The sequence below is a fragment of the Ambystoma mexicanum genome, chromosome 1p, assembly GCF_040938575.1.
Source record: "Ambystoma mexicanum isolate Mex_15411 chromosome 1p, UKY_AmexF1_1, whole genome shotgun sequence".
Lineage (NCBI taxonomy): Eukaryota > Metazoa > Chordata > Amphibia > Caudata > Ambystomatidae > Ambystoma > Ambystoma mexicanum.
The window spans coordinates 525,847,488-525,875,091 of NC_090921.1; the positions used below are offsets into that span (position 1 = coordinate 525,847,488).

The 27,604-nt window shown below is 42.6% G+C and overlaps 1 protein-coding gene across 2 annotated transcripts in view; it reads right to left on the reverse strand.

Annotated features, from left to right (window-relative positions):
• Positions 1-27,604, reverse strand: part of LOC138574636 (mucosa-associated lymphoid tissue lymphoma translocation protein 1-like) — a 294,117-nt gene that overhangs the window by 209,081 nt on the left and 57,432 nt on the right. Inside the window, exon 2 of one of the 2 annotated variants that reach the window (XM_069649421.1) lies at positions 11,662-11,835. In XM_069649421.1, coding sequence (XP_069505522.1) covers positions 11,662-11,804 — 143 coding nt within the window. In that variant the 5' untranslated portion in view covers positions 11,805-11,835. Of the gene's footprint in view, positions 1-11,661; positions 11,836-27,604 lie in introns of those variants that run through there. The other variant, XM_069649422.1, reaches the window with a different exon arrangement.

Genomic DNA, 27,604 nt, shown 5'->3' on the forward strand with positions numbered 1-27,604 from the left:
TTACTGCTTGCTTTAAATCCAACAAAAATCCCCATAGAGTCCTATGGGCTCCAAAATTTAGACAAGATGTATAATGATCCAGAGGAGGAGGGGGGGATACTGACAATAATAATAATTATCTCCCCAGAAACTAAACCATCAAAAGCAGGTGGAAGAGTTGACTTTGACATTGACGAACTGCGTGGCAAGAACAGTAGCCTTAAGTCATCAAGGGTGCCAGGCCCAGATGGTCTGGCGAATATTGTATACAAGGTAAACCCAGACCTCTGGGCTGAATTTCTCTTAGTGCTATATACTAGAATTCTGCATACTGCCAGGATAGTTGGCGCACCTCCATACTGATACCAGTACACAAGAAGGGTAGTTATGCAGATCCATCGAAATGTAGGCTCTTGTCCATGTCAGATACTAGTGGTAAGATCTTCGCTTCATTATTGTTAGAGCAGCTTACTGGCTAGGCAGAGTCTAGGAACCTTATTAGAAGTATAGAGGAGCAGCCAAATGCCTTTGCAGGAAGTCCTGGCTGCCTCCCACCTCTAACTGTATTGTATTTTATTTTGTTACTTATATAGCGCCCTTTCTCCACTTGTGTGGCCTCAATGCGCTTTATATGTTGGAAGCCTGAAATTGTGCCATGCTTGACACCAGCAGTTGTGACCATTCCGCAGAGAATATTCAAGAGAAGGTATCCACTAAAAAAAACCCTATCAGATGTATTCCCGAAGAGATGATAATCTAATGAGGAAGTCTCTGAAGAAATATGAAAGAACAAGAAAAGGAGCTGGTGACCTCACAAGAAACAAACGTGACGCACAGAGAAGACTGGCTGAAAAAGAGAATGTAAGGATCTTATAGAAACTGATGGTGAAGTAAAGAATTGAGTAAACTTTCATATGCGAAAATAAGATTGCACGTGTGAAGAGCACTGCAAAAAATGCAAGTCATTCAATAACTGTACAGATGCAGTAACGCAAGTAGACTAAGTGATCATAGAAGCTGACTATATGTAGTGAATAGACTACAGGCAGAGCCGCCATCAGCCCTGCAGATAACGTGTGTATAGTGCCTTTTTACGCATATAATTATGGCAAATACGGATGACTTGATTTTCTACTGCGTACCGTGTACGCTTTGATTTATTCCTTTAAAAAAAACATACTTTCCACCACTAGATAGCACTGTAGCATTTCTTTTGTCAGCAGCATAGCCTTTCTTACACATGATGGTGAATTTCCAACTGAAAGACCAAATCTGTGACAGCTAAGCGAGCAACAAAATAAAGCAAGCATGCACCCTTTTAAAATATGTTCATACCCATAACATTTAATAGATTGATAAGCTAAAAAGTAAAGTTTGCTTTGATGTCCTAAGTTGAATATTCTTTAATAACCATACATAACATGCTGGAAGGTTGTGATGAATCTCCAAACCTAAGTTAGATGATGGCACAACTTATTTTTTGGGGTGTTTTTAAAGCGCTGAAAATGAAGTGGGTAAACCCCGGATGTTTTGCATTTTGCATCTTCTAGTTTTCCGTGCAAGATGTGGAAAATAAAGGTACAGTGATATTATTTTGGCACAAAATGCTGCTATAAGGATTTACATGTTATGATGCTTTACTATGTAAGTAAACTCTATAGGACATTATTATTGTAGGTCCTGACACCCAAAACTGAAGGTTTTGTTCCAAGTAAAGCGCGGAAGAAGGTGGCCATGCCCAAATTGAAAGAGCGGGTTGAAATCCAAGCTTCGCTGTTTAGCTTAAGTGTGTGATGCTGGGCAAATAATGTAATCTTACCCTGACTTCAGTACATACAAGTTTACACCCTTACAAAAGGACAGTTTTAATAAGTGTAGGGACACATTGGTGTATACTGGTGCTCCTCTGCTAGTGGCTCCAATACTGCTGCATAGAATTGCATTATTGCTGTACTGGCCCTCCCCCATTCTTGTAACACTGGATTTGGCAGGCAGACAGTGTCACCAGCCAGTCAGTACACCAGATAATCTAGTATAGCGGACTGTGGTAGAACCAACATTACATTTTCGCCCCTGTTGTTCTCAGCCACTGAAGGTGCTTGGGCCGTCCAGGGTACTGCCCCACACTCTACAATGCCCTGTTATGCTAGGATATTGAGTCTTTCATTGCACACCATCTGCCATTTTCACACTTTCTAAGACCTTCAGGTTCTGCAAGAAGTGGGAGTTTCAAACTCAAAGGAGCGATCAGTTAACTGATTGTAACATTGAAGCTGCTCTAGAATATTCTTATTTTTTTTTTTTTATTTTATTGGTTTTTACAAACCTTTAAAATTTGACACAAATTCTCCACACATCTTTATCAAAGTTCCTTAGACCCATCCACATAACATCCATTGCTATAACTTTGTCAACTCTTTTCCATCTATGGTAGTTCAACCAAGTTCACCATTCACCAGAGAACTTTCAACTATTGGTAGCAGACGTGCTTCTATAATTTCCAGCAACCTTGTTAAGGGCAGGATTAGTTTTAAGTCGGTTCCCTGGAACATTGAGCTCCACCACTCGTCCGCACACAATGATGGATGAGCTAAGCTCCAGGGCCCCAAGTGTATGGTCCTCTCAGATCTTAGTTTTGTGCAAAATAGGACTAGATGTTTTAGTGATTCGTTTCCCTTTAAGCACAACCTACATTCAGGTCTCAGGTGGGAAAAACCCCTCCATGAGCGGAGGCAATCATTCGTTTTGAACAAGTTCAGTCTGAACAGTATAAATAGTCTGCGTGCCTGTGGATTGGGGAATAGAAGCACATATTTCTGAAGGCTGTTAAAGGCACGTGCTTCTAATGGAGCGTTGCGCGAACTACTAGTGGCAGCTCTTTCCGCACAAGTCTCGTCCCAATCTGTACGCCAGATCTTTAGTTTAGCTGCATCCGGATTCTCATGAAGCAAGTCGACTGTTATGTCGTATTTTTTCAAGATTGCCTCGCATCTGTTCGACCACATCTGGAATATTTTGTGATTTCCAGGTTGGGCATTGTAAAAGATCTCAAATTGTGGGATCTGCGCCCGACTACAGGTCTTTCGATATAAACTCAACAGGCTCCAACATATTCTTGCATGCAAGGATATTAAAGCCAGTTCATATCTTATAGAAGAGGTTTTCACACCCCTAGGAAGTGTTAAGACTCTCGTCCAGAAACAATTTTCCAGTGTGGCCCAGGTCTCGTGGGGACATCCCAGCGCATTTTCTGCGCCATATGTCACAACCGGTATGACCTTCTGTTGGTAAAAGGCCAAGACTGGACGTAATGAGAATTTGCCAAATTTCTTGTTGATTATCAGTGCTTGGTTTGCTAGTTGGTTGCATTTCCTTTTGGTTTCCGCAAGCCATGGCCCGTCATTAATGGCCGAACTTATTGTCATCCCAAGATACTTGACACTTTGTGAGATCTGCAACGTTTCATGTCCCAAAGCCCATGTTATGCTTTTTCTGTTACTCACTCCACTGCCATTCAAGTTCTGCAGGACTAATATTTTGCATTTTTTGGTGTTAATTGTGAGTTTATTGGACGTGACGTATCGTTGCACAGCGTTTAGTTTCCTTTGCAACCCGATCGGCTTCACGTCCATTACGATCAAGTCATCTGCGTAAAGCAGCCAGCTTAGATGTGTGTTGGCCACTTTAGGTGGGAAGGATTTTACTTCATTGATTGAGTCGCCGATGTCAGAAATGAACAACCCAAAAATGGCTGCTGCTAGTGGGCAGCCCTGCTTCACTCCCTTGAATGTGTCGATGGAGGAGGATAACAAGCCAGATCGATCCAGTCTCACTCGAATGGAGGTCTTTCAGTGGAGTTCCTTGATAGCTGCCATTAAGTCTGGTGGACATCCCCAGTTCTTCAATTTGTCCCACAGGAGCGTTCTGTCGATGGTGTCAAATGCATACGAGAAATCTATAAATGCTAAGTATACCTTTGTATTCATTTTGATTGCCTCCATATTCTTATTACAATGAGTAATGAAGTTAGATGCCCCTACACAAGTAAGTTTGCCATCCTCCACAGACTCTGAAGTTAGTGCCTCTCCCAACATTTGAAGGGTTAGCCTATATTTTACCCTAGGTGCACCCCTGGATGTGCGCACTTGCACTTTGATAAGCAGGGAGGTGAGGGAAGTCTTTCCCCCAAACTGGCAGTGTTAAAGTTTTACTGTGTGTGCTCACAAAAATGTACTTGAACAAACGCAGTAAAACTTTAAAGCTGTTACTTTCAAGAAAGTCTTCCAGCACCTCTCTGCATATTGCGCTTTAAAATATACTATTCAATAGTTGTTCCCCACACCAGACCATGGGAGGAGTTGGGTAGAACAGTGGGGGCAGAGCCTCCAAGTTTTCCCTGCCTATTTTCTGAAGTGGCCCCTTCCATTACAACTTCATTCCCCCCTCCTGCCCCGCGAAACGTAGGTTTTGTGTGCCCCTGCATGGGAGAGAGGTCAGGTAGGTCAGCTTACGCTCACAAGCCACCAGCCACCCCCACCTCTCCCCTCAAAGTGCTGAAATAAAGGGGCGTGAGCCAACACATCTGCAATTATTCCTTTACTTGCTGCCTGTTGTAAACCTGCTCTGTAATGTATAATTTATAAAGTTATGCTGGCTGTAGTAAGACGTGCGCTTGCTGTTGGGCTCTACCACGAGGGATGGGCCATTACCCCATGCAGGGATGAACGGTTCCATTTGCCTGAACTGAATATATTTGCCAATAGCACATGCAGGGAGGCCATGTGCCACTGGCGTATGCAGAAAAGAGATGCTGAGTTAGCATGTGCAGAGAGGAGATGTGCTGCTGCATGTTTACGGAGGCTATGCCAATAACAGGTCGAAAGGGAGTATGCGTTCTTACATAGCGCTTTTAGCCAAATTCCTTCTGTTTTTGAGCACTGTGGTAACGGTTATTATCCCATTTGAATGGTACTTAATTTATTACAGCAAAACAGAGCAGAATGCCAGGGGAGCACTGTTGGGCATTGTGGTGGGGGCTGGCGAGGACATGTTCGGGTCAGGCTGAATAAGGAAAGGGGAGGGGGAAAGTCGGGTACATTTAGCCCCAGTACATTTTGTCAATTTCCAGCACTGAAAGTAACTTGTGTGAACGGTCATTCTTCATTATTGCATGTCTTGTAAGAAAGAAGCGTCTCCTCTGCGGTCTTCCCTCTGCGCCACACCCTTCAAGGCATCACGTAATTGGAACTTGGGAAGTGCAGGCCGCCCTCCTGCCCAGTAGCTTTCCACCCTTTCTTTGGATACAACGTTTTAGCCTGTGCAGGAGGGAGCCCTGCCGTTAAGACTGGCAGAGAGGAGATGTGCTGTTATAGCATGGGCAGAGGAGATGCTACGTTAGCACTCACAGAGAAGAAATGTCCCCATAGTACGTACTTAGTATAAATGTGTGCCATGGAAATGAAGGGCAATTAGCATGCAGAGCCGAGATGTGCTGTTAGCATGTGCATAGACAGGATGTGGAGTTTGCACGTGCTAACTGCACATCCCGTCGCTGCACAGGATGTGCAGTTAGTACATGCACGGATGGGATGTGCAGTTAGCATGTGCAGAGAGGATACGTCCCATTAGCATGTGCGTAGAAGGCATGTCGTTAGCATGCACATCTCCTCTGTGCACATGCACGCAGTTATCACACATGTACAGAGATTTGTCCCACTAGTATGTGCGCAGAGAAGATGCACCATTAGCAGACGAGAAGAGATGTGCCAATAGCATGCGCAGTGAAGAGATTGGAGGTCACTATGGGTAGAGATATGGCCTGTCAACCAGTGGCATCACTGGGGGCGGGCCTGGGGGGGCCGGGCCCCCCCTGTAAAACCCTGTGCCCTCATTGTGCCCCCAATACCTAAAACGAGCAGTGACCATGTTCTCCCCCTACTTTTGTCTGTGCCCCCCCTACTTTTGTCTTTGGCCCCCTCTGTGCCCCTCCTAAATTTGATTCCTGGCGAGGCCACGGCTGTCAACGTGTACAAATATCAGGCTTGCTAAACAGAACATGTTCTATCAATACGTGAAAACAATGTCTGCCATTAGCATATGCACAGAGATGTGCTGTTAGCATGCGCACAGTGTAAAGGTGAAATTTACACATGCAAATGATACAAATTTGCTCTTCAAATGCTAACAGCATATCTCTGAAAATGCTGAAAGTAGATGTGCCTTTATCATGTGCACAGAGTACGTGGTGTACTCGTTAGTAGGTGTCAAGAGGAGAGGCATAGCTAGCATGTTCAGGGAGGATATATGCAATTATCAAGTGGAGTGATGTGCTGTTACTATATGCCCAGACGGGATGTTCCGTTTGCATGTGGAGTGAAGGGCTCTGCACAAGCCAGACAACTTTGATCTACAACACTTTTGGTCTATGGATTTTACGCATGCATTCGGTGTATGTGTTGGATAGGTTTTACTCTCTTGCAGAGGAGAAAACTCATTTTTACTCTCTTGAAATTGCATTTACTCTCTAATTTGGAAAATCATGCTTAAAATACTCCCTCCCCATAATATTATCTGGAGCACTGGCCGCCATTATATAGAAGCTGGACATCAGTGTCACAACTTTAGTAAGTTCAAACCCATTGAAAGAAGGGCTGTGGACTTTGTCGCAACAAAGAATTAGCTCGGATCGTGGAAGAACCTGGAAGGGCTGTCTGGCCTGGTGTCAATGCTGAAGCAGCCAAGACTGCTTATCTATTGAAGACAGTGAATGTGAGCTGCTGAATCATCCTTTGTTAAAGTGCAAAGAAAGAACACAGCGGGTGCCAAGTTTTAGTCATTTAAGACAATTAAATGGTGCAAAATGGGCCAAATTGTGGTCTACTGCCACGTGAGCCAAGGAGGGAAATCGAGTTGGGCATGCATTCCAGAACTATGATAGCATGGGCGCACACTCCCTTCTATTCCCAGAGATGAGAATAAACTGCAAGGCCAAGTTCAAAGACAATCTTCATGGCAGAAGGCATGGGTGATGAGAGATGGTGGGCTAATTGGGTGGGGAGGTACAGTGAAGTCCACCTCCTGACACCGGGGGCATGAGCTTACGTGCTGCTAGTGAGCCGAATGTTCCAGACTGGCACGAGTGTGCCAACCAATTGTAGAGGGCCATATAACAAAGGACCTTATAGTTTGAGAGCCAAGAATATGCTGTGTACCTAATAATCGTTGAATATGGCTTGCACTAGGGGTGGACATGAGTTGTCCATCTGATAGTAAATGTCCAATCACAACCCAAACCCATATAGAAAGTATACTTAGATGTTCCTCTTGAGTGTATCAGAACCCCCGTAGGTTTTTCTTATTTGCCACGTAGTACGATGTCCCGCATGACAAATTCTTACTATATAAGTGTGCATTTTTATTAAATGCTTCGAGAATGCTTGTGCGACATCTGTTGTAGCTCCCTGTTTTAGACAATTGATAATAAAACAGACAAACTTGCCATCTTCCTGAGTTGGTTCAATTATTTGGTGTAAGAGTTACTCTGCCACCCATCCACTGCATGATATGCTACCCAAAGGACCTTACGTTCAGAAGGCAGCAAATAGGTTTCCGAAAGGGGTATGGTATGACATATGGCATAGGGGCTTTGCAATTGATAATTGCAGATGTAAGAACATGTCCCAATGCGCGACTCTATTTTTGTTTCATAGACTGCACTGCTGCCTTTGATTGTGTCATAAGATCTAGGCTATTGTACGAATTAGAAAATTGGGGAATTGACTCCACTTTATTATTTTACATCAAACAACTATGCTCTGATACTACGGTCCTACTATGGACCTCACAAACAGGCACCGTCACAAAACCCATTGCCACCAATTTAGGTCTTAAGCACGGTTGAGTACTTGCACCTCTTTTATATAGCCTCTATTTAGCGGATCTAGACAACGATATACAGAAATGCCAACACTTTCCTCGTAAACTAGCAGGTGCCCCAATTGTATGAATCTGCTATGCAGATGATACAATAGTTCAAATACCTGTGGTCCTACAGAGATCCATCAATGCCCTTCAACATTATATCGTCCTAAATAGGCTCAAATAAATCATAGTAAAACTAAAGTTATGGCCATTGGACCCAAGTGGCTTTGTAAACCAAGTTGTTCTTGTTGTTGTTCTTGATGGATCGGTGAAGGGAAACTTGGCAGTACTGTTTCATACACATATTTGGGATTGCATTTAAGGGCTACCCCTCTTTGCGATCTTATAAGGAATACATCACCAATAAAATGTAGTGATAGTAAATTTCATCAACCGCAAGAAGGGCGGCTCTATAGAAGGCAAACTTGAAGCTTAGAAACCCTACTGGCAAGGTATATAATATGGTTTACTAATGTGGAGGGCAAATTGTTACACTCCACGCTTGGGCTTCCTAGAGCAGTGCTGGTTCAGGCCTTACGATTGGAACTTGGCATGCTGTAAATTTCTGGTGAAGATCAAACTGGCGGCTGGCAAGAAAGACTCCTTACTAGATCTATTTGCTAGACACATTTCTTATAAACGCAGTAATGCTACGCACCTAGATCTAGTAAACACTTTGGAGAAACACTTAGCTAACATAGATTTAAAAATGGCAGCTGACTTGGATTTTGGCAGATTTATTTTGGCACTGAAGCAGAAAACCATGGAATGGGATCAATCTCAAATCTATTTCTGCTCTATCTGGGAAGAAAAGATACAGGATCTACTCGGGGCAGGGTCATCCAATTAACCAACCACAATCCTACTAAATAAGATATTACCACGGTTTAATTTGTACCTTCAATTAAACATCTTACTTGTATACGAGTATACAGGAGCATGGTTGACCATACCACAGGAAGACAGAAGGTGTTGTTTGTGTAATAAAGATATCGAGACAGCAAGACACAGTTTAACAAACTGCCCCAGTTTTGCACTTCAATACGCAAAAGGATGTGGTAGCCTCTGCAGTAATCTCGAAAACTTATCTCTGACCAATTCTGGGCTGTGTTGTATTCCGTCGATTCTATAGTCATGACAGGGGCAGTCTATTATATATAGAAAGAGGAATCATCTAAGCTAACTATTACCTAGAATTGGTCTTTTTGTTGGTCGGTTTTATATAATGTAACATGAATTGCCTATCAAGCTACTTTTTTTAGCTGTAATGTTTTCATTTTTTATTGTAATTAAATGAATTAATTGTATTATGTTTCTGTATGATGAGATTATTTTGTATTTTGTGTAAAATGCTTGGTATAGCCATATGCACTTAAATAAAAAATAATACCAAAATAATAATTTCAGTTTTGGACCCATTCGACTATAGCCAATTTTTGTGCATCCAATCTCAGATGGCAGAAAGGTAAGAATTGAGGTGGTCAAGCTGAGGTGATGGGTGTTCAAGTTTTAAAATTAGTTGAATGTCATCAGCATATGTCCAATATGCCATTTTATGTGCATGAATGATGTTAAAAAGAGGACAGATGTACAGATTAAAAACTAAGGGTGAGATGGATGAGCACCTAAGGTTCTGCGTATGGAACATCAGAAATTGCTGAACAACTTGAACCATAGATAATCCCATGAGTTCTTCCAGACAGAAAAGAAGATGGCCAATTAAAGGCCCCTTGTGTGAACCTCATTGATTATCTCTTGATCAAGGTTTGATTGAAGGCCACAAAGAGATCAAGCACTCAGACCAAGGAACAGTGTTCCTAACCTTGGGCATCACAGGTCAGGCCGTGGAGTGATTGACCTCCTTCCTCTTGGACCAACGCTCCCAGGTCCAACTTGGATCCTTTCTCTCCACCACCTCTCTCTCCATATGTGGTGTTCCCCAGGGCTATAAACTCTCTCCCTGTTGCACTTGCACGATCGGAATGCCACAAGGCCTAGTAAAATCGTTTGTTTTGTCTTTCCTCTGTATTCCCCCCTTGTCTTGGCGTGACTAGAAACACTTGTGTACAGGCGCGTTATAAATTACATATTGTACCATATCAGCTTCTTCAAGATCATGGTCTCAGATGGATAGAAGAGTGGTCTAAGTCCTGTGTCCCAAATGAAGGTGGCTCTATATCATCCCAACAATAACAGCCTTGTAGAAAGGTTCAATTGTTTAAATAATCTATATAGCTTAACGTGCAAATGAGTAAGGAGTGCTGGGAATGGTGTGGCCTTACCATGCTGGGGAGCACTGGATGAGAGTAGAATCCCTGTTTGATCTCTTGAACGACCGTAAGCTGCATTCCTAGGGGTTGTATGTTGGGCAAGAAAGGGCAAGGAAACACACTTATGCATAATGTTTGACCATGTGAGAGTAGCACAAGCGGCTAGACATTATGATTTGCTAAAGTAATTGAACCTACTGATATTAATCTAAATATCCTGTGTGCAGTTTCACAGTTGATAACTCGCGGTCCTATTTAATACAGGATTATTTCTTCTTCAATAATTGAACGGCTCATCTCGTCAGTCTCCTTTTATACTGAATTTCGGTAATGTTCAGAGCTCATGCTTCCATTAGGTATTTGTAATTGCTGCCAAAGCAGGGTCATCTAGTCCTTCACTGTTCTTAAGACCACTGTGTTTGTGGTCTAATTGTTGAAAACTCTGTGTGTATGCAGGCACCCCTGGAGGGAGCTCACACTGGTTGGTCCTGCAATAATGAGAATTCAGTTGAGAGGGAACTACACACCACTGGTGGCTGGTAGCACGGATCCTCTCTTGTGACCTCTCTTGTGGAGGGTGATTTTATGAGATTGAAGCCTCCTGTTGAGGAACTAGAAGGTTACCCCAAATGTACTGTCCCCAACACGAGATTAAGGTGTTAGGCAATACTGTCACACCTGAGTAGGGACGCAAGTGGAGCCTGGAGAGATTTGTTTGAGGATGCGCATTTTGGGAGGGGTCAACATTTGTATTCCCTAAATTGAAAAGCTTCTCAAGGGCTGCGAATGGTTTCGGCTCTGATGCTTAGGCTCCCTCCACTAGTGGCATGACTGAACAGCCGACAAGGGATTGTTCTGTGGGCCGGAAGGTAGAGGCATGTAAGAAAATACTTCAGAGACTCATCAGGTTGCGTTGACACCAGAAGGATATTCTCTCCCTTCTCATGGTCCCTTCAGGGGGTGGCATTCAGGCAAGTACAGTGTTCTTATGTGGAACTTTAATGGTGTCAAATAAAAAGTGCTTAAACTGAATTGTTATGGTATCACTGCTTGGGAGTGCTGGCTGCTACCAGCTCCCGGTTATCAACCCAGGAAGTAACTTAGGCCATTCCGGTGCGTGTGTGCTCTAATACACTTCTCTTCATCTACCTGGTTCCTTCCTTCTTTGGCTGAGTTGTCAGCAAAGTTCTGCATCGACATATGTTATCCTATCAAGCAGATGCTACATTTATTCCATATTTCAACAACTAGAATATCTCCTGCGTTAGAGCAAGCAAGCGAGCAAGTATTAAAGAATATGACGGTGTGACAATGTATTGTACTTAATCAAATACCCCATACCCTACATTAAATGGATGTTGCAAATCACCTCAGTGTTCCTTTGGGACTTATTCCTCGCCTTGGTCTGGGAGCTCTGTAGTGGGTACCAATACCAGTGTAACGTACAGAGGGGGCATTGCCCCAGATATAACTAATATATGAGAATAAATACCTGCATTTGAACTGCTTCTCTGTGCCTGCAACTTCGGCCAGTCTCCTCCACCCTCGGGTGCTGCAGCTGTTGTCCAGTAGTTCACTCAGCTTGGTGAGGGCAGCTTCCCCGAGGCTGCTCATGGGGACACTCCACTTCGACATGCTAGCGACCACTGCTGGCAAGGATTCTTTTCTGTGTAGGAAACGAGGAAACGCATAAGCAAACTTTGACAAATTCACATTTTTGTAATATTTGTTTAACCAACCATACAAGCATGAAAAATTTAAAAGCCAAAAAGATTGCACATTTTCCCTAAAAGACTTCGAGCTCACAGTCTAATGAAAAGGTTGCTTCCTGGACTATGTCCTGGGAATAACTAGAACTTTCTCAATGATCTCCAAACCTGTAGCGTATACAACTAGCAAGGATTCTTTTCTGTGTAGGAAACGAGGAAACGCATAAGCAAACTTTGACAAATTCACATTTTTGTAATATTTGTTTAACCAACCATACAAGCATGAAAAATTTAAAAGCCAAAAAGATTGCACATTTTCCCTAAAAGACTTCGAGCTCAGAGTCTAATGAAAAGGTTGCTTCCTGGACTATGTCCTGGGAATAACCAGAAGTATCTTAATGATCTCCAAACCTGTAGCGTATACAACTAAAGTCAAATGTCCCTTTGAATCATACATACAGGAGAGCGTGCACCCATTTCGAATCGAATACAGGCAGAAAGAGAGAGAGAGCGATAGAGAGAGAGAGACAGAGAGAGAGAGAGAGAGAGAGAGACCACTCCAGTATCTTGTTTGGGACACACTACCCTTGAGGTGCTGTTTTGCAGGATCACGTGATTATTTATTTGGTATGCTAGGCTGTGGGATGTTTTGCCATGTGCCTGAATAATGCTATCTTGTCTATGCTCTGAAATGCTCAACTCGCTTAGACTGGGTATGCAACACAACACTGTGTTATGTAATGCTATGCCATGTCCGCTTTTCTTTTTTTTACTTTATAAGATTTTTATTATAAGAAATGAATGTACAATGCAATACATATTTATCAAGGATATGTGAAATGCATGCCATATATATGGAAGTAGCATAAAAGAAAAGTTAACATATATTTGATGCATTTACAAGCCAAGTATATATAAATGTAATTGAGTAAAGTAGATTAAAGCTTTTCAGTAAAAAGGGGGTGACAATACAAATAACAAACAACACAAATAACCGACAAGGTTACACACGAGACATGACATACACAGGAGGGAGGAAAAAGGGGAAGATGGGATACATAATAATCATGACAAATAATGCTTGTAGGACATTACTGAGATTCAGCATTAGATAGGAAGTCAAGAAAGGGTTGCCATTTCAAGCGATGTTTACAAAGAAGATCAGGAGAGGAGGCGTTACAACTTTCTAATCTATGGATATTACATATAGAGTGCCACCAGAAATTATAATGAATATGATTTAAGTTTTTCCAATTAGTACTAATGGTTTGAATAGCCACCGTTAAAGATAAATCAAATAGAAAGTCTTCATGTTTATTAGAGGGAGTAGTATGTAAAAGAGAACTGCCAAAAATAAGGAAGTCAAAGCAAAAATCTTGATGAAGTTTGAAAATAGATTTGAGGGTGTGCCATGCAGAGTTCCAGAAAGGTTTAACATGTTGACATTCTGCAAACATATGTTTAAAAGAGCTTTGGAGGTGTAAACAGCTCCAACAATTGTCATCAGTCACTAATCCACAATTCAAGAGAGACACGGGGGTGATGAAGGCTCTATGATGGAAAAAGAAAAGGTTTTGGATTAGGCTAGCTGAAGCAGTAATCTTAGAAATGCATTTCCATTCTGGGTGCCAGCATTGTTGGAGATCTGGCAGTAGACAGTAGTTTTTCCAGTCGCTATGAAGGAGGTCTGTAGCTGGTGTAGAAGACATTGACATTAAGATTTCATAGTTAATAGAGGCAGTAGTATCAGAATTCAGCATATGTAATAGCCTCTGTGCATCAGGAATATTAGAGTAATACATAAATAATTCATAATTTTCAAAGATTGCAGCAATAATATCAAGATATTGTTTTAGAAAGGAGGCAGGCATGTGGAATTTGATAGCAAAATCATTAAAAGTGATGGGAACATGCTGTAAAAAGAATTGATTACAAAATTTGATACCTCTAGAGAGCCATGGCCTCTATAAAATAGATTTACCTTTAATTTTGATTAGGGGATTAAACCAGATGAAAGGAGAGATGACCAAGGTCTGCTTGGTTAGGGATGGGAACAAATATGTTTTAAGATAAAATACAGATTTGTGAATACAGCAGTATTTAGTACATTTATTCTTGTTTTTGATAAGGTAAAAATCTTCTAGGGAGATTGGAGAAACCATGCCTCTTTCCAGGCGTACCCAATTAGGTACACATGCCATCTCTTCATGGGCAAACCACAGCTGTGCTTGTTTGATAACAAAGGCCATGTGATTTTTTTAAATCAGGAAAGCCAACACCACCCAGGCAGCAGGGCTGTTTTAATTTAGTAAGTGAAATTCTGTGCTTCTTTTTCCCCTATATAAATCCAATCAAACAGGAGTCTATAGATTTGGAAAGGGAAATGGGTAGGGGAATTGGAAGCATATAGAGGAGATAGAGACAGATGCGGGAAAACATAATTTTAATAGACCCCCGGCAGCCCCACCAGGAGAGAAAGTGGGGAGACCATGAGGATACTAATTCTTTGACTCTAGCCAATAGGATTTCTGAGTTTTGTTTGCGAATGTTATTGTTGAGAGCTTAGACATGAACACCAAGATATTTGAAACCTTTGGGACACCATTTCATTCATAAGGAAAGAGCATGATGTGGTGTCCAATGTATATTGAGGGGGAGAATTTCAGACTTATCTATATTAAGTTTATAGCCAGATGTTTTAGAGAACCTTAAAATAATGTCAAGTAAATGTTGGGCACTTTGTTCTGGGTTTAAAAAAAAAAGATCATTATCAGCATATGCTGCCGTTTTAATATGGAGATGTTTATATTGAATACCTAATATGTTATCATTTTGCCTAATAGCGTCCAGAAAGGGTTCAAGTGCTAAAATAAAGAGGATTGGAGAAAGAGGGCATCCCTGTCGAGTCCCTCTGGATAAGGGGAAAAAAATGGATAGTTGTCCATTTACAAAGATTGCAGTTTTAGGTTCGGAATAAAGGACTTTAATCATAGAGAGAAAGAGGGGACCAAAGCCATGCCATTTAAGAGTTTCAAATAAGAAATCCCACTCTACTCTGTCGAAAGCTTTCTCTGCATCGAGAGCAACCACAGCATTGGGGTCTTTCGAGTTATGTATTAGATCTGTGATATCTAAAAAGAGTCTAATGTTGGAGGAGTGCGCCCTACCTTTCACATATCCTACGTGATCTTGTTTAATAAGGTTAGGTAAAAAAGGGAGGAGTCTACTGGCCAGGATCATAGAATAAATCTTACAATCAGTATTGATAAGGGATATGGGATGGTAGTTTTGAGGAAGTTCAGGGTCTTTATTAGGTTTTCGGAAAGCAATAAGAATGGCCTCTAGAAATGAGCCTTGCGCCATATTTTCTGGAATGAAATGAGAGTAGAGTTCACTAACCTTAGGGACTAATAGGTTTGAAAAATGGGCAAAAACAAAAATGTTGGCATCCATCCGGTCCTGGAGCTTTGCCATTTTAAGATGTTTAATAGCTAAAAGTATTTCAGAAGGGGTAATTGGAGCACTAAGTGATTGGAGATCTATCAGGGGATAGGAGTCTGGATACACTATGTAGAAAATCATTGACAAAAGCATTATTAGGAGGAGCTTCAGAGGTGTACAGAATACAGTCATATTTTGAGGAAATGTTGATGATTTCTTTATCTGAGCGTTTTCTATTTCCTATGTCATCTTTAATAGCAACAATCCTAGTTCTTTCTTTCTTAGATTTAAGGTAAGATGCCAAGGATTTGCTGGCTTTGTTGTAGAATTGATCAATCTTAGCCTTATATTTGAACAGGTTAGCACAAGAATACTGTGTGGTAATTTTATTATCTTGAAATCTTAACTTCAGAATATCTTTGAGAGTAGAAGAAGAGTTAGTCCTAGCAAATTGGGCTTCTAAGGGTTTACGTTGTCTGAGAATGGAGTCCGATTCCTGCTTCATATGACCTCTAAGAACTGCTTATCGCAGTCCTAATTATAAGTAATGGATGCATCTTGATTTTTATTTTCGGCAAAGTAATTATTATGTTGTTGAGCTATAAAAGGTGCAAAAGAATCATCACTTAGCAGACTAGTGTTGAATCTCCATCTATTTGAGTTTCTAGAGTTTATAGGGGATGCAAGTTGGATATATACTGGGGCATGATCAGAAATTGTGATGGATTCTATTTGGGCAGTAAGAAGGAGACTAACCATGGAATTGGGAATGAAAATATAGTCAAATTGTGATAAGGAATTATGGGGTATAGAGTAAAAGGTGAAATCAGAATCAGTAGGATGAGTAATATGCCATGCATCGGTAAGACCTAATTCTGATACAAAATTGATGTATTGGGAGTGAGAGGTGGTGTTAATGTATCACACACTAGACTTCCTATCTAGGAAGGGATCTATAACCTGATTACAATCTCCACATACAATCATATTTTGAGGATTACATTGATGCATATGATTCCTGAGTTGCAGTCAAAAGATAGGGTCTTGAGAAGTTGGGCCATAGATGTTGAGTATAGAGTATTCTTTTGAGTCTTTTAATATCTTGAGTAGAGCCCATCTTCCTAGGCCATCAGATTTGTTAGATAGTACTTTACATTTAAAAGCTTTATTGATCAGTGTAATAACTCAATTTTTTTTAACCATTTGCAGCACTGGAGAATACTTGACCCACCCAGTGTCGCCTACGTTTTCTTGCTTCTTCATGTGAAAGATGTGACTCTTGAATGCAAGCAATTGAGGGTTTTCATCTGTTAGAGTGGGATACTACTTTTTGTCTCTTGAACGGATTATGTAATCCTTTAACATTCCAAGAGACTATATTAAGTGGCATGTGTATGATGGGTTAAGCCATAAATTATGGAATGCAAGTAAAAGGTAGTTTTCACAGTGCTACAAAAGTTATGATACCAATTGAGTAGAACGACAGAGCATATTAGCATAAAGTATAATTATTTACCTTGCATAACAGATGAAGACACAAAGGGAAGGAAACATAAGGGAAAGGGTATGATGGACAGTAAAAACATGGAAGTTGGTAAAAATGAGACATATATAAGAACTATAAGAAGAACAGTGGCTAACAGGAACCAGCCACACCAATCCATGTTATAAAAATAATGTAGGGAGGAGAGCTGAAATAAAAACAAGAATAGGCCCACCATAACTCTGCCCCGGTAGAGAGAATTAAAGATCAAAGAAGAGAAACAAGTAGCTCAACAGGGTATTGGTTATTCTTCAAGTGGTGGGGCTTGAGGTATCCATTTCATTTCTTTTATGAGATTGAATGTACTGTCTTAAGTCTGCTGAGTTCTGAAACTGAGAGGTCTGCCCATTTAGGGTAACTTTAAGGATGGCCGGATGAATAATACCATATCTGGCATTCAATTGCCTGCGGATTGGCCTGAATGTCAGGACTTCTTTCCTTCTTGTCGCAGTTGCATTGGAGACATCTTGTGTAATGAATATTTTCTTTCCCTCCCATGTTAAATGGTTAATTTGCTTAAACTTTTCCATAATGAGGGTAACATGGGTAAAGTCTAGGAGGGAAAGTATAAGAGTCCTGGGTGAGTCAATAGTGCTTCGGGATGACCTGATGGGGCCAATTCGATGTGCTCTTTTTATTTTAAGCTGCACAGACAGCGGCAAGTTAAGGAATTTAGGTAGGAACACATATAAGAAGGGAGTAGGGTTATGTTTTTCTATTCCTTCCAGAAGGCCAATAATATGAAGGTTATTCCTTCTGTTCCTATTTTCGAGATTCTCAACCTGTTGTTGTAAATGGGCAGCTGTAGCTTCTAGATTAGTAACCTTATTAGAGATATCCTCTGCATCTCCAACTCGTCTCTCAACCTCATTCATTCGATCATCAAAGATGGTCCATTTATTATCAAGCTGTTGCAATTTAGCATTAGTGTCTTCACTGAAGGGTTTGAGGGCCCTTATTTCTGTTCAAGCTACAAAACCATTATATTAAAAAAGACAGTCACAAGGGGGCACGGATGGGGTGGTGTTCAAACACAGTTAGGATGCATGCTGAGCTAGAATAGTTTGCTTGACAGGGTCAGTCGTGTCTTCTTTAGGTGTAGGAGACCCACTCATTTGCCTCTTGAAGGGAGTAGGGGACGATAAGGATGTCTCTTTTGTCTGTCCCTTTTTAGAGGCCATCATGCAATAAAAGATTATGTAAAGGCAGCAAAAATCAGTGTTCCCCTTTTCCTTTATTGCAAAAATAGCAGAAAAATAATAAATATTATAAGATAAGCCTGTAGAGTAGTGTTCATATGCTGAACAGTAATTAGTTTATTTGAGGTAAAAAATTATGAAGGAGGAAACAAATGCTTTATGAGATGAGGTAATAGAGAAAACAGTAGCAGTATCCCCAAAAAACAGTTGAAATATAGGCCAGCCTTTCACAGAAGAAAGAAACTGATAATATAGCCTTAAAAGTAGCTTAATATCCTTAAATAGTGAAGGAATTCTTGTTGTAAATGTCTTATTTATGTGAGAGACCAGTGTTGTGAGGAAATGGTGTTACCACAAGTAGAGCGAGACTCCCACATCGCACTGCCCGCTCAGCTGACAGGAGACGCTGGCTTCTCTTGTTCGAGATGATGAGGTCTTGGGCCCAACCCTCGGAGGCCTCAGAGGAAGGAATGCAGCTGCGGCGCACTTTCACAAAAACAGTTCCAGAACTCTAAACAGCCCGGTTGAGGACAAAACAGGCTGCCTAGGAGGTAAAACACAAGGTGAAATGAGGGATATAAGGTAAAAGTGCTCCACCGGAGCGGAGGGTGAACTTTAGGCAGCTATTCTTGTCAGTGCCAAGCCATGCCCCACTACATGTCCTGGTTTTAACCATTAGGAGCATGGAGCATGCCATGTAATGTTTGCCTGTTAGCATCTCTCAAACCTAAACTTAACTGGAAAATGTCTGAGTTTTTGCTAGCTTTGTTGTGTCAGTTATATTATGTGATGTTTCCCTATGTCGTTTTTGCATTAACGCCTAATGTTTAAGCACCTTGAAGCAGCCAGAAGGTGGCAGGTAGCTCAACCCAGAACAACAATTTAAATGAAAAACACAGAAGCGAAAAGAAGATCTTGAAATGTAACCTGGTAACCAGAATCTACACCCCTGTTTTGATCTAAGATTAAGATGCTGCAATTTGTTGAAAAGGGACGGTTACTGTAGCCCAGCTCGAGAAGGATATACAAGGGCTGGATTAGGCAGATTATTTATTATTCTTCTTCTTCTTCTTATTATTATAATTATTATTATTAGTAGTAGTAGTAGTAGTAGTAGTAGTAGTAGTAGTAGTAGTAGTAGTAGTAGTATGACATTTATTGAGCGCGGACCTAGCTTCAAGAAGCAACAGAGCGCTTTACAGAGGTATACAACAATAAAGATACACAACTGAGTGGCGCTTTACAGAGGTATACAACAGTACAGATATACAGCGGGAGCAGGATACAGAGGGGCACAGAGGAGGGGTACAGCTGTGAAGGGTGGCGGGAGCAGAGGGGTGTACAGTGTCTATCAAGTCAGGTGACACGGGGCAACATGGTGGCCTAGGTGTTGAGGAGGAGAGACTCCTTGAAGAGGTGGGTCTTGAGTTATTTTCTGAATTGTAGGAGCGTGGGGGCAAGTCTGACCCTGACGGGGAGGAAGTTCTATAGTCTTGGGGCATAGGCAGAGAAGGCTTGTTTTCTGGTCCTTTCCTTTTTCAGCTATGTATTTCAAGTCTGCATGTGTCCTGGCTTCTGGTGGTGCACTGTCCACCGGAGATGCTGAGTTTCTCTGCGAGGTAACTGGGTGACTTGAGGTGACTGTCTTATAGATGATGCATCAAGACTTGAAGGTGATCTGTGCTGCAATGGGAGCCAGTGAAGGTCGATGAGGGCTAGGGTGATCTGGCCATATCTCATATCTGCGTAGGACCTTGATGAGGCGTGCAGCCGCAAGTAGGACACTTCTCAGGGGCACAAGGGAGGGTGACATGAGACCTTTGAGCAGGACATTGCCACCATCCAGGTGCTATATGACCAGTGCTTGAACAGTGGATCCAAAGCTGTCCAGCGAGAGGAAGGGCTTGACTTTCCGCAGGGCATGAGGGAGAGCGGATATCAAGCAGTCTGAGTTTTATTAGCTATGTGTGTTTTGAAGGAGAGGTGTTAGTCGATGTGGAACCCAAGGTACTTGGTGCAGGTTGTGAGCTCGGGTTTGTGGCCCTCAGGGTACATGGTTGATAGCCAGGTCTGTATGTCTGGGTGTTCAGTGTTGTTGGCAAGGAGTAGGAATTTGGTCCCAGAAGGGTTAAGCTTCAAGTATGCACTGGTCATCAAACACTGGATCACTGAGAGGAAGGATTTGAGCCTATGGATGTCCTTGATGGAGTCGATCTTGAGATATAGCTAAAGTGGATTCTCTTAATTCTGCCATTACTCTTATTTCTCTGCCTTCTTCCTGTCCTGTTTCCCTTGTTTTTCTACTATGGTTCTTTCTTCTTTCTCACCTATCTCAAACTTGTATACCTCTTTACTTATCTCCCATGCTCATCCTACTGCTTCTCCCAACGATCCTGTTCCTTCTACTCTTTTTCCTAAAATCTACCCCTCTCTCAATTCTTATATTACCAGTCTTCTTAATATCTCTCTTACTACTTCTACCTTCCCTCTCCTATTCAAAAATGCCATTATTCTTCCTGTCTTGAAAAATCCTTGCTTGGATGCTGCTATTACTTCTAATTGTAATCCCATCTCTCACCTTTCTTACCTTTCCAAATTGTTGTAGCATCTTGTTTACTCCCAGGTTTTTTTTCCTTTGTCACTCTCAGTTCTATTTCACCTCGTTTCCACTCTGGTTTTCGACCCCTTCACTCCACTGAAACTGCTCTTCTTTCCATCTGCGACTCTCATATTTCTGCTTGCTATGCTAAACACTCCTCTTGGACTTATCCGCTGCCTTCGACACAGTGGATCACACACTACTTCTCCAATCCCTTTCCTCTTTTGGGTTTCCTGGTTCTGTAATCACATGGTTTCAATCCAAGCTATCTAATCGCACGTACTCAGTATCTTGGGCTGGTGTTTGTTCTGATCCCCTTCCTCTTTTGCATGGTTTTCCACAAGGCTTCTGTTCTGAACCCATTTCTCCTCTCTCTTTATACGTCTCCTTTGGCCAATATTATCACCTCTTTTGGGGTGTATCATCATTTTTATGCTGATGACACCCAAATATTTCTATCTTTTTCTACTTTTACACCTATAATACACATGAATGTCTATGCCTGTCCCTCTGCTATCAAAACCTGGATGTCAACCACTTTCTTGTCCTCAATCCTTCTAAAACTGAAGTTCTCTTCTCTTTTTTCCTGCAAACACTTTTCCTTTGTCTTTTTCACCTCCATGTTTCCTATTTTCCCCTTCCCATCTGCCTTTTTCTCTTACTGCCCGCAATTTTGGCCTCCATCTTGGCACTAATCTTTCTTTTGCTCATCACATTTCCATTACATCCCGTTTCTGCCGCGTCCATCTCTTCAACATTCTGAAAGTTGCATCTCTTCTGACTTTCAGTGCTACTGAACTTCTAATATCTTCTTTAATCCTTTCTCAATTATTCTACTGTTCTGTACTCTTCTTTGATCTCCCTGTCTCTTGTGTAACTCCTCTTAAGTCTGTTTTTAATTCCTCTATTCGTCTCCTGTATTCCTTATCTATTCATGACTCCATTTCTGCCTCTTTTGGCCTCTCTCCGATGGCTACCCTTCCAATCTCAGCTTAAATTCAGTTTTCTCTGTATAGTATTCAAATCCCTCTATGGACTTGCTCCCACTGAACTTACTTCTCTTGTTTCCTTTTCTGTTCCCTCTCGTACTCTTTGCACTCAATACCACTTTCTTTAATTACACCCTGCCCTCCATGTGCTTCTTCTCCCTTCCGTTCTTTCTCTTTGTTGAATCCCCGCCAGTGGAATGTTCTTGCTCCCTCTATGCAGTCTATTCACCCCTACTCTACCTTCTGTGCTACCCTGAAAACTTTCTTGCTACAATCTTAAACTAGATTTTAGCCTCATTGTAGTTATTTAAAATGTATTCTCTATTGTATTATCTTTCTCATTTCAATTGCACTGTAAATTGGTTTGTACAGCGCCTTGGACTAAGGCGCTATATAAATAACAAATAAATACAAAATACAAAATATAGCTGTGTGTCATCAGTGTATCGGTGGATGTGGAAGTGGTGTGTGGCTAGCAGGACTCCCAGCGGCTCCATGTATAGATTGAAGATCACTGGGCAGAGGATATACCCTGCGGGGCTCCACAGGTGACGGGTAGCATTAGCGATCTAGAGGAGTCCATCTGAACAAACTGCTGGCTGTTGGCAAGGTAGGACTTGAACCAGCGTAGGACAAGGTTGCTCATCCACATGTGCCAATGTATGGTATCTGTGAGCGCTTGGTGGTCTACTGTGTTGACAGCAGCGGAGAGGTCGAGTAGTACCAGGAGGCAGGGGTGGTCGTCATCAAGGATGCTAAGGGTGTCCTTGTTAAGTCAGGAGAATTTCCTAGACCAAGTAACCAGAATCCTGACTTCAAGATTTTGAACTCGTCGTGTAGAAGACGAATTCTTTTTGTCAATGTACCAAACAGAGAGGAATAAAAAACTCTCTGACCAGTCAATTAACCAAAAGATGGTTTTGAGATGAGAGGACGTCACAGGAACCAGTCAACCTGCAAAGGAACAATGCATTAGTGACACAAGACAACTACAATAGCTATGCTCAACCAACCAACCAAACTGCAAGTACCTGAGAATAGATTTAGTTGACTGACTGGCAAATCACAATCGGAATATGACGTCAGAATTCTGAGGAGAACAAAAAAATAATCCGTAACTAACCAGGAACTTCACAAGGACCAAAAAGCAGGATAGAAGAATTAAAGGAACAGTCTTACCGGATGATAGTTTCCAAGGAAGTCCAAAATGGAAGAATTCAATGAAGGGTAGAAAATCTGCAAGCAATGAGTGATCCACCTACCCACCGACGGCACGCGGACGCCTAGTTAAGTTTCCAGTTCCCAGTGAAAACAAGGAAGTCCGTAGAAAAGTTCCCGTAGCAGTAGAACGAAGGACGTAGATGACAAGAAAAATCTGTGAGCAGTTCCAATAGTCAAAAACCAAGCGGGCCAAATCCGAGCAGACGTCCGTAATCCGTAACAGTTCCAATAAGCAGTTCCGAGGGTCGAGGTACTGACAAGAGGGACAAAAAAGCAGGAATCCAGTAGGCAGTCCGGGTCACAATACACTAAAGTCAGCAGAAGCAAGGTTAGAAACTTAGCGGCAAGAGAAATGACAATTTCAGAAGCAGCGAGTATCGGGGAAGGCGGGACATAAGACGAAAACCAAAAGTCACGTGATATTCTAACCATGCGTGAAGACACGTGACTTCAAGTACGCAGAGTGAGAGCGTTTCCATGGCAAAGACCAATGCTTCCTAAAGAACACGGAACGAAGTGGCTGAGCAAACTTCCGTGTTCTGAAATAACGTCTTCGTGACAAAAGCGAAGGAACCTCACGTGAAGAAACCAAGCGAGTCGGGAAAGAAAGATCGCGTATTTGCCTCCTTGACTTACGAATCCTGACAGCATCCTCTCCCAATGAAGCATTACCCCCACGAGAGGCCAAAAATTTAAACATGAGATCAGGAGCATGGATATTGGAGGCCGGTTCCCAGGTCCTGTCTTCCGGACCATAACCTTTCCAGTCCACTAGAAAGAACTGCTTGCCCCTGACCGTCTTGACATCCAATATAGCCTGTACCTCGTATTCTTCCGTACCCTGGACCATAACAGGTGGCGGACGAGGAAGAGAAAGAGCCGGTGAGAGGCATGGTTTGAGCAAAGAGACATGAAAAACTGGATGGATTTTCCAGGATGATGGAAGATCCAGTTTCACCGCAACTGGGTTAATCAAAGAAAGCACAGGAAAGGGGCCCACAAAACGAGGTAAAAGACATCTGCGACCTGGTATACGGAGATTCTTGGTGGACAACCAAACATTGCTCCCCGGTGCATACTGAGGGGCTGGTTCTCTATGCCGGTCAGCATACTGCTTAGCATGGTCTTTCGCTGTTTTTAACTGATGAAGGACAGCCTCATGAATGGTTGTAACGTCTCGTAGGCAACCCTGTACTGCTGGATTAGCAATGTCCGTGACAAGATCTAGTGGAAGAGTCCGGGGATGTTGGCCATACATAGCAAAGAATGGCGTAGTACCAGTAGAAGTATGAATAGAGTTGTTATATGCAAACTCGGCATGGATGAGCACCGAAAACCAAGACTCTTGAAATTGCAACGTTAGACAGCGCGGATATTGCTCGAGGGTGGCATTGAGTCTTTCGGTCTGACCGTCAGTTTGTGGGTGATAAGCACTGGAAAACCGGTCGTCTATACCTAATAAACTGGTAAGGTGCCTCCAGAATCTTGAGGTGAATTGAGACCCCCTATCAGATATAATAATATCAGGGAGGCCAAAATCACGAAAAACATGACGCAGAAATAGATCCGCAAGAACAGGGGCAGTAGGCAAACCCTGGCATGGAACAAAACAAGCTAGTTTGGTGAAATAGTCCACTATGACCCAAACCGTATCAAAACCTTGAACAGGTGGAAGCTCGACGATGAAATCCATCGATATCATTGACCAGGGACGTTCGGGGACAGGTAAGGGTTGCATAAGTCCCATAGGTTTCGTGGTGGATCCCTTGCACTGAGCACAAATAGAACAAGCGGAGACATAAACAGAGACGTCTCGCTGTAACGACGGCCACCAACACCAGCGACGTAACAATTCCTGGGTCTTGCGTCTCCCTGGATGGGCCGCCAGCAAGGAATCATGGCACCATTGCATAGCCATGCGCCGTGTAGCCAAATCGGGTAAATATAGGCGACCTTGAACATAAGGCAAGGAGTTGATGATGTCCATGTTATGTTCTTTTACCTCAGTTGGTTCTGAGGCCACCCAATCCCGGATGGAGGAGACTAGTGAGGGTTGTAAGGTACAGGCGCAGACTACTTGGTGACTCTGAAGTATAGTACCCCCCCCGAGAACGCGATGGGTTTCCATGCAGTCTTGACAAGGCATCAGCCTTGGAGTTTAAAGGTCCAGGACGATATGTGAGTGTAAAATTATACATGGAGAAGAACTCATGCCACCGGGAATGACGTGCCGTGGTACACTGTAAGGATTGTAAGGCCAGAAGATTCCTGTGGTCCGTGTATACTCGCACTGGTGAGACTGTCCCCAGTAAATGATGTCTCCAAACAATGAAGGCATCTCTCACGGCCAAGAGCTCCAATTCTGAAACAGTATAATTCTGTTCATAAGGAGTGAGCTTGCGTGAATGATAGGCCACCGGGTGGAGCAAACCCGTATCCTTACACATTTGAGACAGTACTGCGCCGACCGCAACTTCAGAGGCGTCTGCCTCCACAAAAAATGGTTGGGTCGAATCCGGATGTTGAAGTACCGGTGCAGTGGTAAAAGCTTGCTTCAATGCGTCAAATGCTTGTTGTGCCTCGGTATTCCAAACAAAAGGCCGTTTACTACTGGTCAACGCAGTGAGCGGCGCTACGGTTTCAGAGAATGAATGAATAAAGCGACGATAGAAATTAGCAAAGCCAAGGAAAGACTGTAATGCTTTGATGGTAGAAGGAGTTGGCCAGTTCAAGACTGCTTGAACCTTGGCATGACTCATCTTGATGCCAGTATTAGTTATTTCATAACCAAGGAACTCCACCTCGGTAACATGGAACAAACATTTTTCCAATTTGGCATATAAGCGGTTTTCACGAAGACGTTGTAAAACCGCAGATTCGTGTTTTACGTGTTCTTCATAGGACGAGGAATATATCAATATGTCGTCGAGATAAACAACGACGTGAAGGTCTAACATGTCGCTGAACACATCATTGATAAACCTTTGGAAGGTAGCCGGGGCGTTGCACAGACCAAAGGGCATAACTAAAAATTCGAACAACCCATATCTAGTTTTGAATGCGGTCTTCCACTCATCTCCTTTCCTCATTCTGACCAGATTGTAAGCTCCACGTAGATCTAGTTTAGTGAACAATTCTGAAGAACCCAGTTGGTCTAGGAGAACAGAGATCAACGGAATAGGGTATTGGTTTCTGATGGTAACAGCATTCAGTTCGCAATAGTCTATGCATGGTCTCAGATCTCCCTCCTTCTTAGGCACAAAGAAGAGGGGAGACGCGGCAGGGGAACGAGAAGGACGAATAAAACCATTGACTAGGGCTTTATCCAAATACTCCTTCAGAATGAGGTTCTCCTTTTGAGTAAGTGAATATATTCGTCCTGAAGGTATTTTAGCGCCTTCTATTAAGTCTATGGGGCAATCGTAGGGACGATGAGGTGGAAGGGTATCGGCCCCTATCTTATCGAACACGTCCCTGAATTCCTCGTATACTTTAGGCAAGGCGGAAGAGACGCCACCAACCACTGCGGCCGTATCCAACAAGGAGAGGCAAGGCCCACAAGACTTCATAGGTACTGAGAGACAGTGTCTCTTGCAATAGTCTGAAGAGAACGTAATGCAACCAGACTGCCAATTGACCAATGGATTGTGGCGCATCAACCAAGGTAAGCCCAAGATAATCTTATACTGGGGTGCAGAAATAACGTCAAAAGTTATTCGTTCAGCATGGCCAGAGTTTAATGTCATAGTGAGCTCAATGGTGCGTTCCGTGACCAAACCTGACAATAAAGAGGTGCCGTCAACCGCGTTGACCATCTCTGGAAACTCCTTGCGTTCAACAGGGATTTTCCATTCCTGTAAATACTGTCCATCTATGTAGTTTCCTGTGGCACCGGAATCCAAGATAGCATGGACAGTCCATGGACTGGCAGACTGGAAGGCTAGAGTAGCTGGAACAAAATAAAGGGCGGAGTGTCTGGAGTCCTGACCTGGTTTGCTCGGCAATGGGACTCCATCTATTGCCGGGCTCTGGAGTTTCCCTGTTTCTTGGGCTTTTTTGGGCATTGTCTCAAGAAATGCCCGGCAGAACCGCAATAAAAGCAAAAATTATTCTTTTTGCGATGTTCTCTTTCCTCCGTGGTTAATGGACCCCGTAATGCGCCTATCTGCATAGGTTCCTCGCTGCCTGGAACAGGGGTATTATTGGAAGCGGTGGCAGGAACGGGACCCCGTTTTTCACCCTTCCGTTCTGCCCGACGGGCATCTATCTGGAGGACCAGATCCAACAATTCTGGAAACGTAGAGGGTACTACCGGGACTGTGGCTAGTATATCTTTCAGGGATTCAGAAAGACCTTTGTAGAATAAGGCAGCCTTTTTCTCATCAGGCCAACCGGTTTCCGCTACCAACTGGTTAAACCTAGCCAAGTAGTTCAATAACGTAGTGTCGCCTTGTTGCAAGGATAGAAGTTCCAGATCGGTGGCCTGGGTCTTATATCGGGTATCAAAAACCCGTGACAGGGCTTTGATTAACGCATCACAATCATAAAGTAGATGGCTTCCCTGCTCCAACAACGGATTAGCCCAAGTTGCCGCTGTGCCACCTAAATAAGACAATACGAACGCTGCCTTGGTAGTGGAATCAGGGAATGATGTAGGACGACACAGGAAATGCAAACGACATTGATTTATAAAGGTCCGGAATGTTTTCGGATCCCCGTGAAAACGCTCCGGCG